The sequence below is a fragment of the Leopardus geoffroyi genome, chromosome B3 (genome assembly GCF_018350155.1).
Source record: "Leopardus geoffroyi isolate Oge1 chromosome B3, O.geoffroyi_Oge1_pat1.0, whole genome shotgun sequence".
Lineage (NCBI taxonomy): Eukaryota > Metazoa > Chordata > Mammalia > Carnivora > Felidae > Leopardus > Leopardus geoffroyi.
Window position 1 is genome coordinate 49,397,535 of NC_059337.1, and position 27,988 is coordinate 49,425,522.

At 37.9% G+C, this 27,988-nt stretch overlaps 1 protein-coding gene across 4 annotated transcripts in view; it reads left to right on the forward strand.

Moving 5' to 3' along the window:
* The window catches only part of RAB27A (RAB27A, member RAS oncogene family), a 76,078-nt gene that overhangs the window by 43,361 nt on the left and 4,729 nt on the right, over positions 1 to 27,988 (forward strand). For all 4 annotated transcript variants that reach the window (XM_045449684.1, XM_045449683.1, XM_045449686.1 and 1 more), the window contains 4 exons: positions 2,253 to 2,427; positions 10,322 to 10,407; positions 12,588 to 12,691; positions 18,893 to 19,016. In XM_045449684.1, the coding sequence (XP_045305640.1) occupies positions 2,275 to 2,427; positions 10,322 to 10,407; positions 12,588 to 12,691; positions 18,893 to 19,016 (467 nt within the window). In that variant the 5' untranslated portion in view covers positions 2,253 to 2,274. The remainder of the gene's footprint in view (positions 1 to 2,252; positions 2,428 to 10,321; positions 10,408 to 12,587; positions 12,692 to 18,892; positions 19,017 to 27,988) is intronic.

The following is a 27,988-nucleotide window of genomic DNA, read 5'->3' on the forward strand; positions in this document are numbered from 1 at the left end:
TGGTATTTGGTTTGTTAATACCTTCATTTATAATGGCTTGGTTTGTGAATAAACTGTTATGTATTGCTGTCAACATGAATAGAAAACGAAACCCACAAAGAGCATTTGTAGACTTATCTGCGTGACTGTTCTCCCATGATAACTAAACACATTAAGTTTTGGTGCAGCAGAGGTAGTTTCATCTATCTTTGAATTCCGTTCAAGTGGATTTAGAGAATTACAGAAGAGTGATGCCATTGACGACAACATTTTCTTCTGTACCTTAAATGATGTAAAAACACCGATATAGAAATGAGCAAACTTTGTTCAAATTAAAAATAAAGAAGTAAGATAGCTGTTCTCATTGCAGACTTCGGAGTTGCTTTCTGCTTGGTCATTCATTTTGAGGGGAACCTCTAAAATGATTAAACACTATCTAGACCTGCTTTTCAATTCTTAGCTCTTATTAATGAATCACTGGGAGCCAAATGAGATGCTGTAGTGTGATAAACTATTTGTACCCTATTGGTCATCTTCTGGAGAGGAATTCTGTTATGTACCATTAATACTGGCAACCAACCTGTACATACTGAAGCTATAACATAGGAAGGTCATCATCTGTGAAGTATCATTCTTTATAGTGTGCAAATAGAATTATGAATGTTAGTGGATGCTCTGCCCTTATCAGCTGACCAGCCATATCTGAATATGAGGTCACAGTCTTCGCTAAGGCATGATGAGGAAATAAATTGCAGTGGCTCTTGGGGGTCGGCATTCAGGATTTTTGACCATAAGGTGAGTCATCAAATTGAGGATAGGGTGGGGGAGGCATCCTTGAAAATCAATAAATGTCCTTGCTTAAGCTTTTATGAATCTTATGGATCTATAGAAATAATTCCATAGGAAGCATTGAGAATTGTGGTAAAGTTTCTCGATGTGAGGCTGGGTGAAAGTGGATAATGAGAGGAAAATCAGCATCTAATGTAGGCATTTGATGTGTGTGTATGGGTAAGTATGCATGTTTGAATGGGCAGGTAGAGTGGTCAGTGGTAATGGTATAGCTGATTATTTTTCCGATTTTCAGAACGGTTTATTGGTATCATAAATGCAAAGATAAAAAGAAGTAAGCTTTCCCTGGAGGCAGACAACATTTTCAGTTGACTGGTATTTTGAGTAGTTTGAATCTATTTAGAGAATAAAAACAAATCATGAAGAGTGCTGATTGCAAAGGATAAAAATAACCATGTTTAGGTCTTGCTAGTAAAAACAGAATTTTTCTTCTGTAAGGTGGACTTTTGTTTTAGTTACTATTGAAGACCTGAATTGGTGGCATTTCTTGTTCAAATACCAAGGCAAGTACGGGTAGGTGAACCCTTTGTAATGGAACTATGGTCTCTAAACAGTGACTGCCCAAATCTGGAACTCAGTTCCCAAGAGAGAAGTGAATTCTAGCAAAGCCCTGACCTAATTGCAATATATAATAACAATAAAATAAAAGAAGCTGCAAGCCAAATTTTACTTGTGAATTTAGCATTGTCTTTGAAGGAATTAACTATAGTGACATTTGAAAATGAATAGGATAAATGAAATTGCCTAGATGTCCACATAAAAGAGAAAAGCCAAGGATCTAGTGCTAGGAGACTCTGAATAAGAAGAGGGGGGGGTGGTTAGAATCATTTGCACTCCTAATTTTTATTATTTCTGTAACATTATCCTTTCTCTTTTCTTTTTAAAATTTTTGTTTTATAGGATCTGTATGTAAGACTGAGTGGTTGGGGGTGCCTAGGTGGCTCAGTCAGTTAAGTATCTGACTCTGGCTCAGGTCATGATCTTGTGAGTTTGAGCCCGGCGTCAGGTTCTTGCTGAAAGCTCAGAGCCTGGAGCCTGCTTTGGATTCTGTGTCTCCCTCTCACCCTGCCCCTCCCCCGCTTGTACTCTCTATCCTCTCAAAAATAAATATTAAAAAAAAAAAAAAAAAGACTTGGTAGTGGTTTTCTTCTTGATTTTCATTCTCACTTGGAATTTTTGTCTTGATAGTACTATAATGTGCATGTTAAATTTAAATTAAAATGTTATTTCAGTAGTACCTCATCTAGCAAAATATTAGGTCCTTGGGGGCAGTAATATCTAATCCTCTTCACAGAACCCTTAGGCATATAGGTGTCACATAGTACTTATTGAGCTGGATATTAAAGTAACTCACTTTATTCATGGAAGATTCTAATATTTCCTAATGGCTTTTTCGTAAATATGCATTTGTTTGTATTTTGCAGGTGAACCACTGAGTTCTTCATTATGTCTGATGGAGATTATGATTATCTCATCAAGTTTTTAGCTTTGGGAGACTCTGGAGTGGGGAAAACCAGTGTACTTTACCAGTACACAGATGGCAAATTTAACTCCAAATTTATCACAACAGTGGGCATTGATTTCAGGGAAAAGAGAGTGGTAAGTTCTATATAAAAATATCTGAGTCAACATTTGCCTTTTTGTTTAGTCTACTTGGTAGGAATTAGAAAGACAAAGTTTGGAATATACCAGTAAAGGGTGCATGTGAAAATGCATTATGTTCAATCTAGGCAACGTGATTTAGAAGGTTGTGCTGAAAAACACTTAATATAAAGCCAAGGAGATAGGCGCCTGGGTGGCTCAGTCAGTTGAGCGTCTGGCTCTTGATTTGGTCTCCGGTCTCGATCCCAGGGTCTTGGGATCTAGCCACATGTCAGGATCTGTGCTGAGCTTGCAGCCTGCTTGAGATTCTCTCTCTCTCTCTCTCTCTCTCTCTCTCTCTCTCTCTCTCTCGCCCTCCCTCCCTCCCTCCCTCCCTCCACTCCACCCCTCTCCCACATTCATGCACTCAACCTCTTTCTCTGAAAACAAAACCAAGGAGACAAAAGTGAAGATTTCTTTTAATTTTCCCTTGAACACTCTTTCGGCTTGTGTCTTTCCCTGGACCTTCACAGTTATTTGTCTAACTTTGTTATGAAACCTACAAACCACCCTGACCCTGATACTCCTGTTTTGTGAGCTATGCTCTTCCCCCTTTGATGTCATTTTTAATGGCCTTTTTCTTAATTCAACCCCACTAAGTGGCAAAATTCATCACCTGCTGCCAGAAGGGTGAGGTTGGGGTTGGAGTGAGAATGCCAGTATTGCATTTTGATCTGGGAAGTAACCAAGGGAACAGGGAGGTTCTACAGAACACTGAAGGAGGGGGCTCTTTCATTTAAGGAACCACAGGACTGAAAGTTATTCTGGTGATGGAGAGGAGGGCAGGAAGTCACTGTGTTAGAGTTGCAGAGAGAAGATGGTCTTCTCTGTGAACTACATTTCTTGCTGAAAAATCAACCCTTACTATGAAGCAGGTCCACAAGGGGTCAGGAGATTAATAACAAAGATCTTTCAATGGGGAATATTCTTCCTGGAAAAGATACAGGGTCTCTGTCTTCCAGGGCAAAGGAATTCATTCCCTCTTAGTCACCCTAGGTCTTTTTTTCCACTGCTAGAGTCTTAAAGGCCCACTGAGTAAGAACAGGATTTTATAAAAATTTTAGTATTGACATGTAATTGGTAGAATCAGCATGTGTATATGTGATTATATTTATCAATTCCCATTTTATAACCTTGTATTTTAAAAATGACTTTATTGAGATATAATTTACATAACATAAAATTCACTCATTGAAAGTGTACAACTCAATGTTTTAGTATATTCACATTTGTACAAACCATCACTGCTATCTAATTTTAGAACATTTCACCACCCCAAAAGAAACCTCATGCCCTTTAGCAGTCTTTTCCAATTTACTCTCCTTCAGGCATTAATTCATTCTCCATAGGTTTTGAGTTAATTTTGTGTATGGTGTGAATAGGGGTCCAACTTCTATTTTTTTGCATATGGGTATCTAGTCCCATTAGTATTTATTGAAAGTTCTTTCTCTTATGTATGTTCTTTCTCTTAAGAATGATCTTGGTGCTCTTGTTGAAAATCAGTTGACCATAAATAAAAATACTTATTTGTGGACTTGAAATTCTATTCCATTCATCTATATGTCTATCCTTAAGCCAGCACTATCTTGACTACTTCTGCTTTGTACTACGTTTTGACATTGGGAAGCATGTCAAAGTCTTCCCACTTTGTCCTTATTTTTCAAGATTATTTTGGATACCTTGCAATTACATTTGAATTTTAGGGTCAGCTTATCAATTTCTACAAAGAAGCCAGCTGAGATTTTGGTAGGGATGGCACTGAATCTGCAGATCAATTTGGGGAATATTGGTATCTTAACAATATTACACCTTCTGATCCATGAACATGAGATGTTTTTCCATTTATTTAGATCTTCTTTAATTTCTTTCAACAATGTTTTGCAGCTTTCAAAGTATGTTTTTTGTTTATATTATTCTTAAGCATTTTAATTTTTTATGCTATTATTTTTAAAAACTATTACTATTTTAATTTTAGAGAGAGAGTATGAGTTGGGGAGAGAGGTAGAGGAAGAGAGAGAGAAAATCTTAAGCAGGCCCCACGCTCAGCATGGAGCCCTGACATGGGGCTTGTGCCTGGGATCATGACCTGAGCCAAAATCAAGAGTTGGACGCTCAACGGATTGTTTTTATGCTATTGTAAATTGAATTGATTTTTTAATTCATTTTGAATTGTTCATTGCCAGTATATAGAAATACAATTTATTTTGTAAACTGATCTTGTACACTGGGTACTTGTTGAACTTGTTTATTAATTCTAATTGTGTGTGTGTGTGTGTGTGTGTGTGTGTGTGTATTTATTCCTTAGGATCTTTTATATACAAGATTGTGTCATCTTCTGTTTTACTTCTTCTTTTCCAATTTGGATAAGTTTTATTTTTTTCTTGCCTAATTACCCTGGCAAGAACCTCAGTAAAATGTTGAATAGAACTGATGAGAGAGAACATCCTCATCTTGTTTTTGATTTCAGGGAGAAAGAAAGCATTCAGACCTTCACCATTATGTATAATGTGAGTTCTTGGGTTTTCCATAGGTGCAGTTTTTCAAGTTGAGGACATTCTCTTCTATTTCTAATTTGTTGAGTGTTTTTATCATGAAAGGCATTGGATGTTTTCAAAGGTTTTTTTTGCACATATTGAGATGGTCATGTGATTTTTGTTCTTCATACTACTATGGTGTATTGTGTTGTATTGATTGATTTTTGTAAGGCCAATCAACATTGCTGTCCTTGTGATAAATTTCACTGTGTCATGGCATATAATCCTTTTTATACTTTGTTGGATTCTGTTTGCTAATATTTCGTGTCTATACTCAGAATGGATGTTGGTCTGTAGTTTTTTGTTTTTGTTTTTGTTTTTTCTCATGATATCTTTGGTTTTGGTATCAGTATAATATTGGCCTTATAAAATGAGTCAAGTATTTCCACCTTTTATCTATTTTGGAAGAGTTTGGGAAAGATTGGTGTTGATTCTCCTCTAAACATTTGGTTAAATTCATCAGTGAAGACATTTGTGCCTGGCCATTCCACAAAAACTCTATTTGTCTCCTTATTAGTTATATGTCTATTTAGATGTTCTATTTCTTCTTGAGTTAATTTCTGGTATTTGTGTTTAAGAATTTCTCAATTATAGATTATCTAATTTTTTGGCATACAGTTCAGAGTATTACTTTATAATCTTTTTAGAAATGTAAAGTTGGTAGTTTTGTCCTTTAAAAATTTTTCTAATTATTTAAATTTTTATTATTTTTTAGTGTATCTGGAGATACAGAGATCTTTAAAAAACTTTCTGATTTTTTTTTTAATTTTTTTTTTCAACGTTTATTTATTTTTGGGACAGAGAGAGACAGAGCATGAACGGGGGAAGGGCAGAGAGAGAGGGAGACACAGAATCGGAAACAGACTCCAGGCTCTGAGCCATCAGCCCAGAGCCTGATGCGAGGCTCGAACTCACGCACCGCGAGATCGTGACCTGGCTGAAGTCGGACGTTTAACCGACTGCGCCACCCAGGCGCCCCAAAAACTTTCTGATTTTAAGAGTTTGAGTATTCTATTTTTATTCTTGGTCAGTATAGCTAAAGGTTTATGAATTTTGTTGACCTTTTTAAAGACAATTCATTTCCACCAATCTTTATGATTTCTTTTCTTCTGTTTGCTTTTGGTTTAGTTTATCTTATTTTTCTAGTTTCTTAAAGTTGAAAGTTATTTATTAGAAATCTTTATTCTTTTTTAATATAGGTGCTTACTGCTAGAAATTTCCCTCTAGGCAATGCTTTAGCTTCATTTGATCATTTTTTGTAGTTGTGCTACAACTACAGTAAAAAAGTATTTTAGTAAAAATAATAAAAGTATTTTTTAGTTTCTCTTGTGTTTCTTCTTTGACATATTGGTTATTTAAGACTGTGTTGTTTATTTTCCACATATTTGTGAATTTTCCAAATTTTGGTTTACTGTTAATGATTGCTAATTTTACCCATTGTGGTTAGAGACACATTTTGTATTATTTGACTTTTGAATTTATTGAGGCTTGTTTTATGATCTAACATATGGCCTGTCCTTGAGAATGTTTTGTGTGTACCTGAGAAGAATGTATGATCTGCAGTTGTTGAGTGAAGCATTCTGTAGATGTCTGTCATGTCTTTGATTTATAGTGTTGTGCAAGTCTTGTATTTCTTTGTTCATCTGCCTACTTGTTCTATCCATTACAAAAAGTAGAGTATTGGAATATCTCAATATTACTGTCGGCTTGTTTTTCTCCCTTTTTCTTCATATATGTTCTTAATGGAGTAACCTTTTTATCATTATAAAATGATAAATAACAATTTTTGCTTTAATTTTACTTTTTTCTGATATTAGTATAGCCCCTCAAGCTCTTCTTTTAGTTTTTGTTTGCATGGTATTTTTTCTCCATCCTTTTGTTTACAGCCTCTTTGTGTCTTTGAATCTAAAGTGTGTCTCTTGTAGACAGTACATTGTTGGATCATGTTTTCAAGTCCATTTTGCCAATCTCTGCCTTTTATTTGGAGTATTTAATCCACTTACATTTAATATAGTTACTGAAAAAGTAGCATTTATGTTTGCCATTTTGCTACTTGTTTTCTATGTATCTTTTTCTGGTATTTATTTATGTGTTTATGCATTTATGTATTTATTTTTGAGAGAGAGCACAAACAGGGAAGGAGGAGAGAGAGAAGGGGACAGAGGATCCAGAGTGGGCTCTGTGCTGACAGCAGCAAGCCTGATGCGGGGCTCTAACTCATGAACTATGAGATCATGACCTGAACCCAAGTCAGACACTCAACTGACTGAGCCACCCAGGTGTCCCTGTTTTCTACATGTCTTATTTCTCTTTTTGTTCCTCAATTTCTTCATGACTACTTTATTTTGTGTTCTGTATTTACTAGTATACTATTGTAGCTCCCTTGCCATTATTTTTACTATATTTGAGTTATTTTTTTAATAGTTCCACTAAGCATTACAATTATCATCTTAATTTATAACAATCTAGTTTTGATGAATACCAACTTAATTTCAATATTATAATGAAACTGTGCTTATATAGGACTTCATTTCCTACTCCCTCCTCTGCACCGTTATTGTCACACAAATACAACTTTATATGTTGTGTGCCTATCAACAGGTTTGTACTTATTCATGAAGTTGTACTTAAATCAGATGGAAGAAAAGAATTACAAAAATGCATTTATACTTTCTTTTATATTTATGTAGTTATCTTTCTGGTGCTGTTTGCTTTTTTATGGACTTTATTTGCTGCCTAGTGTCCTTTTATCTTAGCCTGAAGCATTATCTTTATTATTTCTTATAGGGCAAGTATGCTAGTGATGAATTTTCTGTTTTTGTGTATCTGGTGATGTCTTAATTAATCATTCAGTTTTAAATGAAAGCTTTGTTGCCTATAGAATTATTGGTTGATTAGTCTTTATTCTTTCAGCACTTTAATTATGTCCTCCTACTGCCTTTTGGCCTCTATTGCTTGTATGTGATGAATCACTTTTTACTTGCTGCTTTTAAGATTCTCTCTTTGTCTTTGGATTTTGACAGTTTGATGATGATGTGTCTAGTCAGTCTCTATGAATTTATCCTTCTTGGAGCTCACTGCATTTCTTGAATGTGAAGACAAATGTTTTTCATCAAATTTTGGGATGTTTTTGGCTATTATTTCTGCAAATATTTTTTCTGCCTCTGTCTTCTTTTGATATGATTGCTAGTTTGCATATGTTGGTATGTTTGATGGTTCCATAGGTCTCTGTAACTCTGTTCATTTTTCTTTATTCTATTTCCTTTTGTGCCATGGCCTAGATAATCTCAACAGACCTGTCTCTTCAAATCAGTGGTTATTTCTTTTGCCATTTCAAGTCACAAGAGCCCCTCTAGTGAATATTGCACTTCGCTTACTGTATTTTTAACTCCAGAATCTCTGTTTACTTTTTATAGTATCTATGTCTTTATTGACATTCTGTATTCAATGAGGCATTATTCTCATACTTTATTTCTTTAGATATGATTTCCTTTAGTTCTTTGAACATGTTTATAATAGCTGATTTCAAGTCTATGTCTAGTAAGTTCAGCATCTGGCCTTCCTTAGGGATGACCTCTGTTGATTTCTTCACTCCCTTCCCCTGCCCCCACCCCACCCCGGTGTATAAGCCATACTTTCCTGTTTCTTTGTGTGTCTCATAAACATTGTTGAAAACTGGACATTTTAAATGATAAAACCTGGCAATCAAATTCTTCCCCTTTCCTAAGAGGTTCTTGTTTTTGCTCTTTATTTTTGTTGCTGTTGTTCCTGCTGTTTATTTAGTGACATCCCGGGACTAATTCTATCCCAGCACTAATTCTAGTGCTGAAGTTAACTGAAGTCTCTGTTCAGTTAACTCAGTGATAAGCCAATGAGTGGACAGGTTTCTTTGAACCAGTAAGTCTATCAGCCTCTTCCAACAGACTGTGTATGTGCATGCATGCACCCATTGTGGGACATGTGCCTAATGTTCCTGCAGGCAGTTTACAACTCTGCCTTAGCCTTCATTTCCTGCTTGAGAGAGTCTCAAAGTCAGCCATAGAGAATTGGGTCTTTTCAAGTCTTTTCCAAGTATATGTATGGTCCTATACATGAAAGTGGCCTAGTAGATTCCAAGGAACATTTTGGAGCTTTTCAAGTCTCCCTATGGACATCTCATTTCCTGTTTGTTTGTTTGTTTTTTTGTTAGATTTAGCCCCAGTTGGTATTGCTGCCTTTGGTAGCTGTGATGTTAAATAATTGCTGCTGATTGTTTTCAACAAATGTCCTAAGGGTAAGGTTATCATCATAGAGCAAGCTTTGAGTCAGGCAAAGTCAAGTGAAGGCCTGGGAATGGAGATTTACAGGTAACTTTCAGACAGTTCTCTGGGGATGAGACTTGGAGAGCTCCAATCCTGTTCTGCCTCCTTTCAGTGGCTACTATGCTAATGGTTTTCACAGCTACCATAGTTATGTATCTGTTGGTTTTCAAAGCTACTAAGGAGCTGGGGAGAGTGGGATGGGAATAAGATAAATTGAAACAGCACAAAGTTTACTGTTTTTACTGATATTCAGCCATTTTTATGGAATAGATTCTTCTTGGGATGTTGCAAGCCCTTGTTAATTCTCAGAGTTTAGAAAAAGTGGATTTTGACATTTTTGGCCAGTGTTTCATTGCTTTAATGGAGGAAGAGATCTTAAGACGTCCTTCCTATAAAATTGCTTTAGAGTACTTTTTAAAGATGGGATAGGGAAAAATCATAGAAAGGTAATATTTTCTGAAACTAGTGACCTGAGGGAACTTTGAGGAAAGGTGAGTGGATTAATGTTTTGTTTCTTTCTTTAATATTTATTTTTGAGAGAGAGAGAGAGAGGGAGAGGGAGGGAGAGAGAACACGTGCATGCACAAGTGGGGGAGGGACAGAGAGAGAGAGAGAGAGAGAGAGAGATGGAGACAGAGGATCCGAAGTGAGCTCTGTGCTGACAGCAGAGAGCCTCATGCGGGGCTCAAACTCATGAACGGTGAGATCATGACCTGAGCTGAAGTCGGACACTCAACCAACTAAGCCACCCAAGTTCCCCAGATTATTGTTATTTATACATATTATATGATATTTATATATATTTCATAATATACTTATAAAAATATATAACGTGTATATTTATGTTTTATTACAAATTACTGTATTACCCAAAGATAATTGTTTGGAATAACATACAAACAAGGTTGTATTCCAGAGGGTTTTTTTTGAGTCTAGAAGCTTATGGGAGTTTTACTGAATAGAAAAGTAAGAAGAGTAGTGTTCTCAAAAGTTTTCTTTTTCATTTTGCTATTTTAGGTGTACAGAGCCAATGGGCCAGATGGAGCCATTGGCAGAGGTCAGAGAATCCACCTGCAATTATGGGACACAGCAGGGCAGGAGAGGTATGAGACCTTCAGTTATGTGTTTCTTACTGGAGGAAAGGGAAAACCAGGTATGCTCTTCATACAGTGCCTGAGCAGGAAAAGGCCAGCTGATTGGTTGATTTGTACTTAGATAAGACATACTTCCAAATTAGCAGGAAATTTATCAATCCGAAATGGTAATGATGTGTCCTTCATACAAGGGCAGAAGAAAAATGAATCCTTTTCAAAATAGACCATCTTATTTACGGTCTTTCTTCTTCTTTCTTCTTCTTCTTTCTCTTCCTGCTTTCTCCTCCTCCTCCCTCCTCTCTCTTTCTTCCTCCTCCTTTCTCGTTCTACTCATTTGCTTAGACACTTTCCACCATTTACTTTTGCTATTTACTCATCCACAAAGACAATTGTAGAATTGCATGCATTATTCTTGATTGTTGAAACCTCATGGAAAATCTGATTGGAATTAACTCATATGGTCAGAGGTTGCTTGATCAAGATAAGTCACATGAAATCTTGATAAAAATTTCTTTAAGTTAGCTAGAGGCTGCTGTTTTCTCTAGTTTTCTTGAAGTATTCTTTTGTTTTTTAACTTTTTATTCTGGAAATATTCAAATATATACTAGAAAGGATAGTATAATAAAATCATGTACACATTTCCCAGCTTCAACAGCCATCGATTTGTGGCCTATCTCATTTCATTTATACCTCTACCTCTTTTTACCCCCACTCCTAAATTATTTTTAAGCAAATTGCAAATATCAGATTTTTTCATTTATAACTACTTTGGTAGGTATTTCTAAAAGATAAGGACTCTTTTTTTTGTAAAAATGTTCACTAGAAATATTTGAGAAAATATATTAGATGACAAATTCATGTCAGTATTCTTTTCCGTAGAGCCCATGCCTGTCACTTGCAGGCTTTGCATAAAAGTAAAATGGAAACGGACTTGAAACGGAGAGAGAAAGGATATAGCTGGATAAAACCTTGGAAGAGAGCACCAAGAAAGGCTAGGGACTGAGTCAATAGTACTCCCATCTTGAAGCCAAAGAAATGTTTTTCAGAGTTATTAAACTTCTGTAGAGACTGAAATTAAAAGGTTATGGAACCCATTGCAATGTCAGGTCAAGTTGAACTTTCTCAGGACAAGGAAAACCTACACAGCAGGCACCATTGCTTTTGGCCTAATTAACTCTTAATTGCACTGTGCATTCTTGGCTCAGACTAATGTATCATGAGCTAGTTCTTGTGGTCCCTGTCCAGCAGACTGTTTTTTCAAATCACATGCTCCATTAACACATAAACTTATGTAAGTGATAAATAACTGTAGTATACACTTTTGGAATATCATTATCTTTTTTTTAATTTTTAAAAACTTACACAGATTGTTTTTATTTTATTTATTTTTATTCATTTAATTCCAGCATAGTTAACATACAGTGTTAAATTAGTTTCAGGTATACAATATAGTAATTCAGCAATACACTATACTGAGTTCAATACATTACTCAGTCCTTGTCATGAGAAATGTACTCTTTATTCCTTAATCTTTTTCACCCATTTCTTCCCCCACCTCCCCTCAGGTAACGATCAGTTCTCTATAAGATTGTTTTTATTTAAATTTTTTAATGTTTATTTATTTTTGAGAGAAACACAGAGACTGCACGAGCAGGGGAGGCACAGAGAGAGAGAGAGAGGGAGGGAGACACAGAATCCAAAGTAGGATCCAGGCACTGAGCTGTCAGCACAGAGCCTGTTGCAAGGCTCAGACTCACAAACTGTGAGATCATGACCTGAACTGAAATTGGCCGCTTAACCGACTGAGCCACCCAAGTGCTCCAAGATTGTTTTTATTTTAAAAGAAAATTCCAAATATAATTTTTGGAAAGTATCAGTATGTTTTGAAATATTCTTTCTAGCTTTAGATATCTCTTTACCATATTTTATAAGATACCCAATATCATTGATTATATATATACACCTTTATACTGATAAAATGATCTATTATAGCACACTTTGTTAAATCTTGTATAGTTAAGAGGTACCATATGCATGTATAATGTGAAGTTATTAGAAATTATGGCACATTATTAAACACCTAATTTGTTATTGATGAATTATTGGAAGAGCTGAAGGAATTGCTGCTAGTTTTATATTTCAGGAGTGAGGCCATGATTTACGTGACCAATCTGCTTTTATGTTCCTAGGTTTCGTAGCTTGACAACAGCATTCTTCAGAGATGCTATGGGGTTTCTTCTGCTTTTTGATCTGACAAATGAGCAGAGTTTCCTCAATGTCAGAAACTGGATAAGTAAGTGTTACTGTTTCCCTGTCTCCCACTGCCCACTTCCCATAATAAAATGCCCTCTTATATTCTACTTTTGGTGCAAGTTGTTTTGGAGGAGTTCCTAAGGTTTTACTTTAGGGGCAAAGATAACTAACATACTGTGCTTTTCCTGGTAATGTTAACTTTGATTTGCTCACCACTTCTTTTTTTTTTTTTTTTTTTTATAAGTGTTTTAAAGAAATGTTTATTTATTTTGAGAGAGAGAGCGAGGGCAAGCAGGGGAGAGGCGGGGAGAGGCAGAGAGAGAGAGGGAGAGAGAGAATCCCAAGCAAGTTCTCTCAATGTGGAGCCTGACGGGGGGCTCAAACCCACAAGCTGTGAGATTATGACCGAGCTGAAATCAAGAGCCAGAGGCTTAACTGACTGAGCCACCCAGGCACCCCTTTGCTGGGTACTTCTTATCCTATAGGCACATGGCAGCACTTTGCATGTAATCACTTTGGCTTTTCCACAGAGGGTGCTGTTAGCCCCATTTGATAGATAAGGAGACAGAAGCCCAGAGAAGATAAATCTCTAACTATCTGCTTGCCTGTCGTATACTGTGAGGACTTGTATCATCCCAGGGCTTAACACATACATCACATAGATATAAATATGTTTTGAAGGCTTTGCAGATCATACCCTCAGCTCCATGTCTCTTCTGTACTCAGAGGTCCCTTTTCTGCCTTTAGGGCCAGAGCATTGGGCGGGAGGATCCCATGATGGAAGACTCTAGAATTACATTTGCAAAAATGGTCACCAGTACTACACACACACACACACACACACACACACACACACACACACACACACCTTCATCTTGGCTCTTTGCAGAGATCCTAATCTCTTAAATGATTGGTTAGTAGCCACTTAAAATCCTGCTACTTGATCAAATAACAGTTTGCAAATGTACACTTTTATCTGTTGGTATTAGTGTAAATTTAGACTAGAAAAATCTATTAAAGAATACTGTGATGTCAAATTCTTAACATCCAAATATTTAAAATAAAAATGGTTACTTAAAAATACCTACCATTTATGGGAATGCAAGCTGGTGCAGCCACTCTGGAAAACAGTATGGAGGTTCCTCAAAAAACTGAAAATAGAACTACCCTACAACCCAGCAATTGCACAACTAGGGATTTATCCATGGGATACAGGTGTGCTGTTTCAAAGGGACACATGCACCCCAATATTTACAGCAGCACTATCAACAATAGCCAAAGTATGGAAAGAGCCCAAATGTCCATCGATGGATGAATGGAGAAAGAAGACGTGGTGTGTGTGTGTACATATATACACACAAACACACACATACACACATACATAGGTACATACACATACACACACACACACAATGGAGTATTACTCAGCAATCAAAATGAATGAAATCTTGCCATTTGCAACCACGTGGATGGAACTGGAGGGTATTATGCTAAGTGAAATTAGAGAAAGACAAAAATCACATGACTTCACTCATATGAGGACTTTAAGAGACAAAACAGATGAACATAAGGAAAGGGAAACAAAAACAATATAAAAACAGGGAGGGGGACAAAACAAAAGAGACTCATAAATATGGAGAACAAACTGAGGGTTAATGGAGGGGTTGTGGGAGGGGGGATGGGATAAATGGGTAAGGGGCACTAAGGGATTTACTCCTGAAATCATTGTTGCACTATATGCTAACTAATTTGGATGTAAATTTAAAAAAATAAAAAAACAAGTTAAAATAAAATAAAATAAAACCAAAACAACAACAACAAAAAAACCTGATCCTTGTACTTAATATTAATATTAATGAATAAGATCTCTTGAAAACTATCCTAAATCATTAATATACATTAACACCTTTAGCTCCATTTTCAGACAAGCACAATGAGACAGAAAGATACTGGTTTATCCAAGATTATGTGGCTAGTAAGTGAATGTATAGCTCCTGGGACCATGCTCTTAAGCATGACACCCATGGTTCACAAGTCTATCTCTGACAGTTTCTAGACTAGATTTTCATTATTTCTTACCTGACCTAGTCTAATATCGTAATTTGTTGTCTTAACTCTAGTTTCATCTCCCTCAAATCTACTCTCCACATGGCTACCAGAGTTATCATTCTAGAAGATAAATGTGATCTCATTAAAATGTTTCAATGGCTTCCTGTGGCCCATGATAAAGTACCAGATATTTTACATGCATTACAAGATGCTTCAAAATGTGCCACTGGCTGTCATTCTCATCTTCAGCTGATGGCTCACTGATCTTTGCTTCTGTAATTTTACTTTTGTTTTTACCACTGAGTTGCCCTTCTCCTATGTCTCATGAGGAAGCATCTCCTTATTTTCAGAGTATTTGCTTAAATGTAAATTTCACGACCCCCATACAATATTATGCATTTCTTCTTTAAATTGCCGTAATAGTTTGTACATATTTTTATTATGATGTATGCTAAATTGCTTTACTTGTTGTTAACATGTCTTTCTTACATGAATCTGTTAAACTCTGATTTGTGTATGTCTTTTTAGCACCAAGCATGTTGCCTAGAATACAGTAGAAATTAAATGTGCTTTTTATGTATTTATGGAAGGAAGGAAGCAAGGAACAAATGAACTGAATTCTGGAAATATAAATCAATGTCTTTAATATTGAATATAGCAGAGTTTTAGAGGAGGTTATTAAATGTTTCTAAATGTTAAAAAATACAACATGACCATTAAATCAGAATACAAAAAAAAAAAATACCTACCATTTAAAAACAACTTGGTGTTTTGGTATTATAAAAGGGTCATTGGCTGTGATTTTGATAGTAGAAAACCTTGTTTTTAAGAACCAGTTTTTAAATAAGTAATTTCTGTGGTGCATTGTGATTTTAAAAGGTTTTTCCCATACTTTGTATCTGGTCCTCACAAGCTCTGGGAGAAGATTCAGGCAGGTGGCGTGTCTTTATTTTAGGATGAGGACTCTGGGCCTTAAATAGTAGTTGACTTCTCTGAGGACATGGAATTTTTGCTTTCAGATCAATAGGCTTTTTAAAATTTTTTTCTTTACATTTATTTATTTTTGAGAGACAGAGAGAGACAGAGCACAGAGAGAATGAGACACAGAATCTAAAGCAGGCTCCAGACTCCTAGCTGTCAACACAGAGCCTGATGGGGTGGGGGTGGGGGGGCTGGAACTCACAAACCATGAGATCATGACCTGAGCCCAAGTCAGACGCTTAACCAACTGAGCCACCCAGGCGCCCCAAGTTCAGTAGCCTTTTATGCACTTTCTCAACTAAATTGATCATTACCAGTTGAGGAGCTATTTAATATTTTAAGTATAGTTTCCCCAAATTTAGTTATGCTTACTGGACTTGACTTTGTTAATGCCCGTGTTGCATACCTCATTATTTCTCTTACAGCTGAATGATGGTGGCTATTTTTAGTTCTTTATTTTCAGACCTTGCTTCTCATCTTCTTTTCAGTATCGTTAGAACAAATTCTGGGGCTGCCTGGGTGGCTCAGTTGGGTGAGCATGCGACTTCAGTTCAGGTCATGATCTTGCAGTTAGTGAGTTCAAGCCCCACGTCGGGCTCTGTGCTGACAGCTCAGAACCTGGAGCCTGTTTCAGATTCTGTGTCTCCCTCTTTCTCTGCCCCTGCTCACTGATAGAAATTGAAACTCTGAGACAGATAAATCTTGTCTATCTGGATTTTTTAGCTAATTAGGTAAATAACAAAGTTATGTGAAATTATGTATAATGTATGCATGTTATTTTGTTTTCCTTATAGTGTAAAAGAATTCTTACAGGTAAAGAAAACATATACATTTTGAGGATTTCATATCTTCAATGGAAAATATTCCCCCTCCCCAACCCATCTTTAAAAAAAAGAAAGTTATAATGTTCAGGGTCAGAAGTAATAGTATCAAATCTTAATTGGGAATAAAAATTTATTATCTATACATTTTATTTTTCCTCCGTTAGCATTTTGAGTATTACACGGATCATTCATTTCTTCTTTTTGGCGGGTGGGGTACATATCAGAACAAAGGTACTGTTGCATTAAACAGCTGATTCCTGGACTCTGATTAGCCTGGGGAGAGGAGGTCTGTGTCCTCCCTTTGCTTCTCTAGACCTGTACTGGCAGTGCCTTTTCTCTTGACTCCGATTCTCTCCATGCCCTTTTGGGAAGGGGATACATACAAAGGTGAGCCCTGCTGAATCAGGAGACTGAACAGAGAGCTGAGTCCTCTAAGCCTAAATCTGAAGTCTGAAAGGAATCAGGCAGTGTTGGATTCACTCATCTGTCTTCCTGGACCTCAGAGAAAAGCCCCTTCAACCCCCCCCCCCCCCTTTTTTAAACTGGTTGGAGTTCTACTTATTCTTTAAAATCTGGGAAATTATGGCCTCCATGAAATTTTCTGTGATAACTGTAGTTGTATTAAACTTTTTTCCTCTTAGCTTCTATTTTGTACTACTTTGAGGATTTTTAGCATAGTAGGTTGTAGTAGGTTTTTATGTATTTGCCTTTTTCCTCAGTGAGATTTTTAAAAGAATTGATAACTTTACTTTTTATATAAGTAAGTCAGTGTTTGTAGAAAAATCAGGAAGAAATAAAAATCGCCAATAATCACACTTACCAGAGTCTCCAAAATAAACACTATTAAACATCATTACTGGTAATATTCACCTAGCACTTCTAAATGCTTTAAAGATTAACTTAGTGGTTCTCAAATGTGCATCTGGATCACCCAGAGGGCTTATGAAAACGCGGATTCTGGGCCCCAGATCCAGCATTCCTGATTCAGTAGATCTGGGGTGGGATCTGAGAATTTGCATTTGTAGTAAGTTCCCTAGTGATGGTGAGGCTGCTGGTCCATGGACCTTTCTTGGAGAATCACTGAATTAACTCATTTAATCCACACCTTAACCCTATGAAGTAAGTACCATTATTATTACCATTTACAGATGGGGAAACAACTTGGTCAGGGTCACACAGCTAGTAAATGGTGGGCCAGGATTCAACCTTAGACACAGTCTGTTCTGAGTTCATGTTTGTAATCATGACACTGGACACATGGGTTAATAGAACACAGAGACTCTCTGGAGACCAGAAAGGTTTCACAGTAGAGGTAACTGGGAGTCAAGTCTTAAAAGAATGGTCAAGATTCCTGGAAGGAAGGTTGTGGCTGGGTATTCAAGCACATGGGGACAGAATGTGTACCAGCCTGGAGGAAAGAAAGGGCATGGCAGTCAGTGGAAACACAGTTTGGTTTTGCCTGTATAGGCCTTGTTACCCGATTGTCCCTTGAAGGCAAAGGCCAGGGCTCTGAAATTCTGCACCAAGTATCTGGCCTATGTTAACGATCAGTGAATGCTTGCCGACTAGATTTTCTCTTGATAATATAATGAACATGACTTTGTAATGAGGAACTAAAATGTCAACACTGTTCTGGTTAACCATGATAAAAATAGGCCATACCAACTTTGAGGTATGTCTTAATGTCAAAGTTTGGGCTGCTTTAATTTTATTATGGGGTGTGACGAATAAGAAATAAGATTTGTTTAATTGCTTTTTAAAATTATGCCTATTTACGGGTTTTCAGGTGAAAAGAAAAAAAAGCTGTGGAATAAGAATTATAGTCTCCTGCTTCCTCTTGGTTCTGGTGACAGAATCATTTATTATTTATTCTAAATTTTCTCTCAATCTTGTATCTTGTTTATTTTAATTGAATCGATTCTGCTTTAGGATAATAGAAAAATGTGAAAAACATTTCAGAGAGAAACAAGCTAGTTTGTATGAAGACCGTTCTCTTAAAAATGTTGTTGCGTGGAAAGAAACCATAGGAAAAACAGAGCTTTAAGATTAGCAATAAGTACTAAAATTTTCTAAGTATTTTTCAAATGGCCTTCAACAGAAAGAGAGCCTCATGGGTGTATGCCCGTGGTTGCCACATGCACATACATACTTTTGGAGGGTTAGCAAATTATCCCGCTCCTCTCTGATATTTAAATAAGGTGAGGTATGAACTTAAGGATAAGTTTTACATATCTGTCCCATCCATTCGGTTTTGTTGATTAGGTTATTAATGCTTTTGAAAGCATTATATCATTTATGTCTCTCTATCCATTTACAGTTTTGAAGCACTTTTGCATATATTTTCCATTGACCGTACACTTATTTTCCTATAATAATTTTTCTTATAGGCCAGCTACAAATGCATGCATATTGTGAAAACCCAGATATAGTGTTATGTGGAAATAAGAGTGATCTAGAAGACCAGAGAGTAGTAAAAGAGGAAGAAGCAAGAGGACTTGCAGAGAAATATGGGTGAGTGTTTCTGTGGAGAAATCTAGAGAAAACATTTCCAATTCAAACATTAGCACATGAATGGGTAATAGAAAATACAAAAGCAAAAAAATCAGCACACTCGGATGTAAGCCTTGGGAGGTATAAATACCTACTTTGCATATTAATATGTGAAAATATAGGAAAAACACTGGGTGAGGGCTTTAATTTACTCTTTCAGTACCATTTTCTCAATCTCATGGTGTTTGAAGAAAGACACATTTGAATGCAAATGCCCTAATTCTATAAGGCTGCTTCCCCAAGATGCAAGTAGGAGATGCATGGGATAAGAAAATTATCTCTATTCAGCCAAAAAATTGCAAAGCCAGTTCATGTGCTGCCGTAGAGAGCCCCAGAATACAAACAGGCCTATTGGCTTTGAAATTTCTATGCTGGGAGAGGAGTGTGAGGATCCCCTTGGTTTAGGTTGTGGTTTTGTTGGAGAGAATAATCTAAATACTGTCTTCCTTGAGCTCCGGAATAGGATCACAGTAGCAACAGCATTAATTGGCCATGAAAGAAGGGGTTAGCCTCCGCTTGTTAAAAATGTCAGGGCACCTCTACAAAGGAATTTGTGCTCTACTTTGTTTCTACCTCTAATACAATGAGAACTCAAATGTGTATGCATTAATTACCCTTAATGTAAGCAGGAGGCAGCAAGTGGAGTTGAGAAGGAAGGGAGGTTAGAGAGAGAGGTGGTGTGGTGTGCAGGAGATGCTAGTGGTCCTGGTTGTTAGGCAGAATCCAAGGAGGCCAGAGGAGGCACTTTCTCTTTTTATCTTGTGACAACTGCTTTGTTCTTCCTTGGACTGATGGAGGACCAGAAAACACTGGAGGATAGGGTTCACATTGGGAAGGGAGTAGAAGGATAGTTTGGCCAGGCGGGAAGAAGCCAGAGTCTGGGGACAGTTTTGAATGCCAGATAAGGAGAGGAGACTTAATCTCCTGGGGGACAGGAAGTTGCTGAAAGCCTTTGAACGTGGAGGGATGTGATAAGTACTTGTCTATATCAGTCTAGGGTGGTGGGTGGGTGGGGTGAAATGGAGGGAGGAAACACTAGAGACAGGGTGGGGCAGAGCAGGATTTTAAGTCTTTCTCAATTCTAGGGGTGGGGCAAGGCAGGGTGGGGCTGAGGAGCTGTGTGTCTTCCCATCGACTATATTAGCTTACCCTGGCACAGATTTGCAGTAGGGTGTGGAGGTTTTCACTGTAGGATAGATGGTGCTTAACTGTGTTAGAATCACCTGAGGAGCCAGGCACCTGTGTTCGCTCAGTCAGTTAAGTGTCCTGAGTCTTGGTTTTGGCTCAGGTCATGATCTCATGGGTTTGTGAATTCAGTCCCTACGTTGGGCTCAGCACTGCTGGCACAAAGCCTGCTTGGGATCCTTTCTCTCTGCCCTTCCCCTCTTCCTGTGTGCATGCTCTTTCTCTCTCAAAATCTTTATTTAGATACAAAAAAAAAAAAAAATCTGAGGAGCTTTTAACGAATGCTTGTGTCTGGGCCTTACCTCTGAGCTTCTGAAATAATTGGCCTGGAGCAATTTATTAGGCAAGATTCAATCGAAGAAAATTATACCTAAAAAAATTTGTTACAGGGATTTGTGGGAGCTGGTTAAACAGTTTCTGTAAAGTGTTGTTTCTGATGCTGAAGCTTGAAGTCCACAGGACAGGAAGTCAGGAAGGGAAGGTGGGTCTAAGATGAGAGAGAGCACCAGGAAACACCATCTGGGACCCATAATGACACATGAAACCCATGTCAGCACTTGCTGCCTCTGGCCTGGATGGTGTGGATAGCTTAGAGAAGCCAGGGACCTTTGGCACAGAGCTAGGCACACTCACTTGGCCCAGGAGCTGGAGAAAACTGAGAGGATCTTGGGGAATGTGGAGCAGGTGGAGGTGTGTTTGCTGGTTTATGCCAACGAGATGAGCCAGAAGGTGAGCAACAATGTATGAGAGCTACGGAGTGGCGGCTGCTTCACTTCCACCCCCCAATATCCCCCAAATCTCTCCTGTGATCTACCCTAACTAGAAAGGAAATTCTGGGGAATGTTCAGCCTAACCAAGTTGACCTGTTACAAAACCACCACAGGCAGGGGCCTGGACATTGATGTCTTTTAAAAGCTCTCCACTTGATTGTCATGTTAAAAGTACCTCTGGTGCTATTAACAAATACTCAGATCTGGGCCTCACCTCTGAGCTTCTGACACACTTGGTCTGGAGTAGTGATTCTGAGGTGGAGGCTGGCAGAGCCCCACAGGAGATTCTGATATGCTCATCTATTCTTGAGAGGCACTCCTGTAATGAATGTAGTGCAAAGGAAAGGGGGAGGGCCAGATACCAATGAGAATACTGAAGTGTCGAAACTGGGACCTGGGAGCTATGTTGCAAGTAGGTGAGGCGGAAGTGAGCGATGAAGCAATGGAAACCATGGACCTAGACCATGCTCTTGAGAAGTATGTGAATGAAGCCAAAAGAGGTAGGGCATCTAGGGGAGCTAGCTAGATCCAACAAGTATGTTCTCAAGTACTGGAGGGGAGCCAGGATTGACTTCTCCCCCCTCTGGGCTTTTTCAGCCTTTTGTTTATTTCCTCTGTTCTGGTTCTCAGGATTCCACATCCTCCCTGGTATCAAAGAGCCCAACATTGCCTTCTGTCTGTAGGGGGAATCTGGGATTGTAGGGAGACAGAGATTGTCTTTCATCTATGTCCAGCTCACAAGCTCTGGGGAGTACTTCATAAGAGGGGCTCAATCTAAAGTTTCTGAGTAAAGTTAAAATGAGAGGAGGGATTAGCACATAAGATTATGGAATCTATTGGAGAAGAATGGAAAGGAATGGAAACAAAATTTTCTTAGGAATTAGGAAGCATAAAATGTAGTTCTCTAGGCTTTTTCGCAATTTCAGGAGGAGCTATAATGAAACAGTTTAGTGCATATGCATTTCATAAATTTGACATCTAAGTTTAATGATTATTTTCACAGAATCTTTTTTTCATTTTTAATCCTTAACATTTTCATTGGCTGTACATGTACTAAAGGGCTATGTTGGTCAGTTTATCTCTATGCTAAAAGTCATAAAATAGGATACAGTTTATGATACATCTATGATATCGTTTGTATATTTGATAAATTTGCATTTGCTGTTCCTATTGTGCTACCTTTTCTCCCCAGTTCCTGAAAATGGATCATTGGCTCACAAATGGTTCTCTTAAATATACATGCATTTGGAGAAAGACTTTGTCTTAGAAAAACTTTGAAAACGTAATAAAGACCATGTTACAGTACAAATATGGAACATAAGTCTGTGTCTGTGAGGACAGTAGATCTGAGAATAAGGATTTCATGGGGCAGCCAAAAATGGAAAGGGTGAATTGAATGCTTGATGAAGAATATCAGAAGTTTTATTTTTAGTAGATTAATAATCCATTTACCTGTGATTCCCTATAATATTTAGGTTTGTTTAGAACAAGTGCAAAATAATAGTTTCTAGTATGTTATATTGAATAAAATTGTCAATGCAGTCAGAGAAAAGAGTAAAGCAGGTTTGCTCAAACTTGTACTGCTGCCATTCAAAACAATTACAGTCTACAGTTGCTGAAACACTTTAAAAAATAGCTACAAAGTCAAATACGTTAGAAGAGGAAGCAGAATCCAGTATTGGCAACATTCTCTTTGAGGTGATACTATGGGATTTCAAGCCTTAGTGTAGTGCACTTCGGAATTACCTGAATGCTGGGTCCCAAGGAGTTTCTTTATTTTATTTTCTAATATATATATATTTTTTATTTTTGAGAGAGGCAGAGCTAGAGAGAGAGAGAGAGGGAGACAGAGCTTGTGTGTGCGCGCACACACACAACGCACACACACACGAACACACACGCGGGGGAGGGGCAGAGAGAACGGGGGACAGAGCGTCTCTAGTGGGCTCTTCATTGACAGCCTGATGCTGGGCTTGGACTCAGGAACTCTGAGGTCATGATGTAAGCTGAAGTCGGATGCTTAACAGACTAAGCCACCCAGGCACCCCCCACAAGGAGTTTCTGTTTCAGTAGATCCGGGGTGGAACCCAGAAATTTGTTTCCGATCCCCGGATGCTGCTCCTGCAGGTGGCTGAAGACAGCACTTTGAGAACCACTGGCGTGGATGTCAAGTTACTATCAGACGTGCATGCTGGTGGATATTTTCCTTGACAGTATAGTTGGAGAAATCATTATGCACAGAATGTGAAGCAGTTGTCTACTGTACCATGGATGGGTGAGGGAAATGTGCTCAATGACGCATCATTGGAAAATCCATGTTTTAGAGAGGAATGTTTTTCTTTCACAGTTGATTAAATCAGCTGTGGTATAGACTGGGAAGGGACCCTGGGGTTGGTACTGAGAGAGTATCCACCACAAGTGGGCAGGCAAGGACTTTGTGAGTAAAAATGGCTGCATCCAAATACCCTCCCAGACTCTTCTTTTTTCACAAGGTTAGTTGGTGGTCATTACAACCCTTTTGTTAGTGATTCAGAGTTGAAAGAAATAGAAAAAAATGTGACTACAAGGAAGGAGTGAAAACTGAATGTACATATTTCATGTGTCGTACAGAGGAACGAGTAGCAATTTTTTTAAATTGAGTAATAATTGACATATTGTATTAGTTTTAGGTGTACAATGGGATGATTTGATACATGTGTTGCAAAATGATCACCACAGTAAGTTAACATCCATCACCACATATCATTACAATTTTTTTCATCTGATGAGAACTTTTAAGATCTACTTCCTTAAAGGCAGCAAATTTAAGACAACTTTTTCCCCACTGGAGGCTGTGAGCTATTGATGAGAAAGTTGCTCAAGAGTTTCTGGATTAAAGGATGTGTTAAAAACATTTATTTACATTATTGAGTACAGGCTATTTCTGGGGTTCAAGTGGCTTAGCTCAGGAGCATACTTAGTGTCCTTTGTGCGTTGAACTAGATGAAATGTGGTATGAATAGCTTGATCTCAAATAATTTGATTCTTTGCATACTTGATGACATCCTTCCTTTATACAAGAAATAATGATGTATTATTGGGCACGTTTAAAACCACACACATAAGCTGAAACTAAACATGCAAACTTTTTCAGAACCCCACACAACTCATTACAGGATCTAGATTTTATTTGGCACAACCTCCTAGTTTGAAACAGTCCATAAACCAGCCCTTTCTTATACATGGTTGTTCATTTAGCATTCAAAAGACTTTGAAAAGTAGTGAGACTAATTATGTAATTTAGTAAAAAATTTCTCCATAATATCTGGATCCATACTGGAGCCAAATAACTAGAACCATTTGACAGAACCCTCAAATATACTTGCTTTCATTTTTGACAACCTCTAACTGTAATCTAGGGTCTTCTAGTTTTGTGGAAATAAATAGTAGAATGGAAACCAGCCTGATGTGGATCCTGACCTATGGCATGAGCAGGATCTTGATATCCTGGTGAACAACTGTAAATGATCATAATACCCTCCCTCATTGATTTGAAGTAGTTAGCCATTTTGCTCATTTTATTTATTTTAAAATCTGTGATTAATCTATTTATTTTAAAAAATATACCAAAATTGGATTCTGCATGCATTCCAAATGACTATTGAGTGGTTATTTTTGGACTGATATCACAGGTAGCTGCACAAGGTTTTTTTCACAAGTTTGGTAATACTGCCTCTAGTAATGCTACATTAGCACCACCATGTGGAGAGAAGGGACAATATCACTATTTCTGTGGTTAAAAGGGGAATTGATCCTCTTGAATTTAAGCTAATTTTTAAAATTGTTTGCCTAAGAACTTTTTGGAAAAGCAGAATATTATTCTTAGAGAAGAAAAAACCCATTAGATCATCATTTATTGAGCACTTTTTGGATTCTAGGCTTGTGCTAAGTAAACCCTTTACATGTATTATCTCAATTTCTCCTTACCGCAATGACCCCATGAACCACGGTTATCCTCTTTACAGATATGGAGAAGTGTTTGGATAATGTAGCCTGAATGCCTTCTAAAAGTGAACATCAAGAAGATACGGACATAAAAATAGTACTAACTGCATCCACTAGATTCATTTTTGCCCTTAGGACAAGCAAGACAGTCCAGTTTTCAAATGTGAACTCAAAGGCACATTTCTATTTCTGGAGCATCACTTATTGTGGAAAGATAGTCTTATTTCAGGGTCTTCTCTGTGGATCTCATTTGCTTCTCTGGCAGCGTAACTATCAGAGAGCAGAGAGGAGTGAATTTTAGCAGTCATTTATTCCTCTAGAAACAAAAACCGCATTGCCCCAGAGTCTTCTAAGGAAGACTCTGAATGATTAGTCTAAAGATTAAGGTTGTTAACCAGACTCCTGGTCCCATGACCTGGGGCTTCACAAATGGCAAGAAAATATACTTGACTGAGATGTTGTTGCTTGAATTTGGAATTAAAATTTAAAGTACATCTTATTAAAAGATGTACTATATCAACCTGAGTGACTTGAAAGTTTGTAACCTAATTCATATAACTTGAAGTTCTACCAATTAAATATTTAAGTTAGCAACTATATTAGACAATAGCTTATTGATCTGCTAGAGGCATCAATCATTTCTACCTTAGTATTAATCAGTGAAATAAGGTCCAGTTCTCTCTGCATTTGTGAAGATCACTTGGAATTAGGGATCTCATGAGGACTCAAGGTAGGCAGATGCTTTGGGGCATGAAGAACTCCAGCAAGGACGGGTCTGAGTGAGCCATCCCTGATGTAGGAAGGAAGCATAGCATGGTCCCAGGTACTAGGATTTAGGGTAGTTCTGTAGGTCAGGTACATTGTGGATTAAATCAGTAGTTTTAAGATAGTTTGAGAGTTTAATGTTGATAATGCTGCTCAGGTCTCTTGGAGTTATGACTGTCTTATGACTCAGTGACAGTGTTTCTATGGGATGATGTGTTCTTAGTGTTAAACAACAAAATTACAAACATACTTTTGTAACCTAACCTATTTCTGCCTTAGAAATAAGAAACATTTATCAGTGACACATATATCAAAAATGACACATTTCTTATGTGTCAGATTATGATATAAATGCTTTAAATGTTAACTCATTTAATCCTTATAAGACAATGCTGATAGTGTTTAGTTTTATGGATGAAGCAAATAAGGCACAGAGTTTAATGGCTTGTCAGGGTTCCATAGTTGGTAAGAGGTTGTACTAGGATTCGAATCCAGGCAGGCTGGCTTCAGAGGTTATGGCTCCTAACCATTGTCAAGGATGTTTGTAACTTCCATGCATAGATTTTATAGTTCTTAAAAGTATTTTCAACTATGATTTTCATGTATGCCTCAAAAATAACTGTGAAGCAATTTTCAGGAGCAAGAGGGAAAAAACTGTGGAAAGTAGAAACAGCTTAATAGGTTCAGTTGAATTCATTGGAGCTCAGGACCTGAGTTTGAAAGCTATTTACATTGGATTTTGAGGGGATTTCAAAAAATTAGATGTGCATTATGATGACAAGAAAGTTCTTCTGTTCACCCAGTTTTATTTCCCCCTTCTTTGTTTCTTTCCCTCCCTCCCTCCCTCCCTCCCCCTTCTCCTCCTCCTCCTCCTCCTCCTCATCCTCATCCTCCTCCTCATCCTCCTCCTCCTCTCTCTCTTTCTTTTTCTCTTTTTGTATTTCCAATTTCAGCTCATTATTCTTGGGGGGAATGATGAATTTTTCAGTTGCTTTTCCATGAAACAGTATATTTCTGAATGGTGGTAGAATGATTAAGCCTTCTTTTATTTTTTTTTTAAATTTTTTGATGTTTTTATTTATTTTTGAGACAGAGAGAGACAGAGCATGAACAGGGGAGGGGCAGAGAGAGAGGGAGACACAGAATCTGAAACAGGCTCCAGGCTCTGAGCTGTCAGCACAGAGCCCGACGTGGGGCTCGAACTCACGTACTGTGAGATCATGACCTGAGCTGAAGTCGGACGCCCAACCGACTGAGCCACCCAGGTGCCCCAAGCCTTCTTTTAAGTATGAGAAATTTTCTGTAGACATTAAATGATTCTTCATGGTGTAGTTAAGAAAAATCATGATGAAGAAAATGTAAATATTTAAATTTTGAGAATTCTCAACCTAAATTCCATTCTTAAAACAATGGCAACATCACACACTGTCTCCGTGATTCAGCTCAATAACATAAGTGCTCAATAAATAAATATTTGTTGAATCCTCACAAAGGATGCACTCCTTCCACTTGGTCATCAAATATTGCATGTGACCAGGGGAGTGGGAAAGAGAGACGCATTATCTTCATTTTATGGATAAGGCAACAGATGAAGATGGAATTAAGATGACTGACAGTAACCAAAGGTATTGCCAGGCAGGTTTAAAAACACTAAGAACATGTAATTTTCCCAGCATACTGTTTCCTGATTAAGGTATGTTAGCATCAGGATACAGAGGGGTATGAACATGGACAGGGTTGAATCAGTAGAGCAACTGTGTCTCGTAGTACTCACAGATGGATGGATAAATGTTCATTGGAGAGTTCCTCAACCAGTTTTTAAGAGCTAGCCTGGAGCAGGAGAGAAGTGCAGAGGTCCAGTTGCAAGTCCTATCAGCTCCTACAGGAAGTGTGCAGATAACAAGACAGCCTCATGAGGAATCATATGGAGAAATAGCCTTCCATTCCTATACATGTACCCCCTACTGTACTGCTGCTGCCCTTTTTTTTTAATAGAGAGGGGGTACATGCAACATTGCGAGGGCAGTGGTGGAGGTGGGGAAGAGGGAGAGGGGGAGGGGAGGGACTGGGGGAGAGGGAGAGAGAAGCCCCTGCAAGGAGCCCATGCAGGCTCGATCTCAGATCTCAGGATGGTGAGATCATGACCTGAGCCAAGGTGAAGAGTTGTCAGATGTTTAGCCAACTGAGCCACCCAGGCGCTTCCCCCCTCCCCCACTATGGCATCTTAGT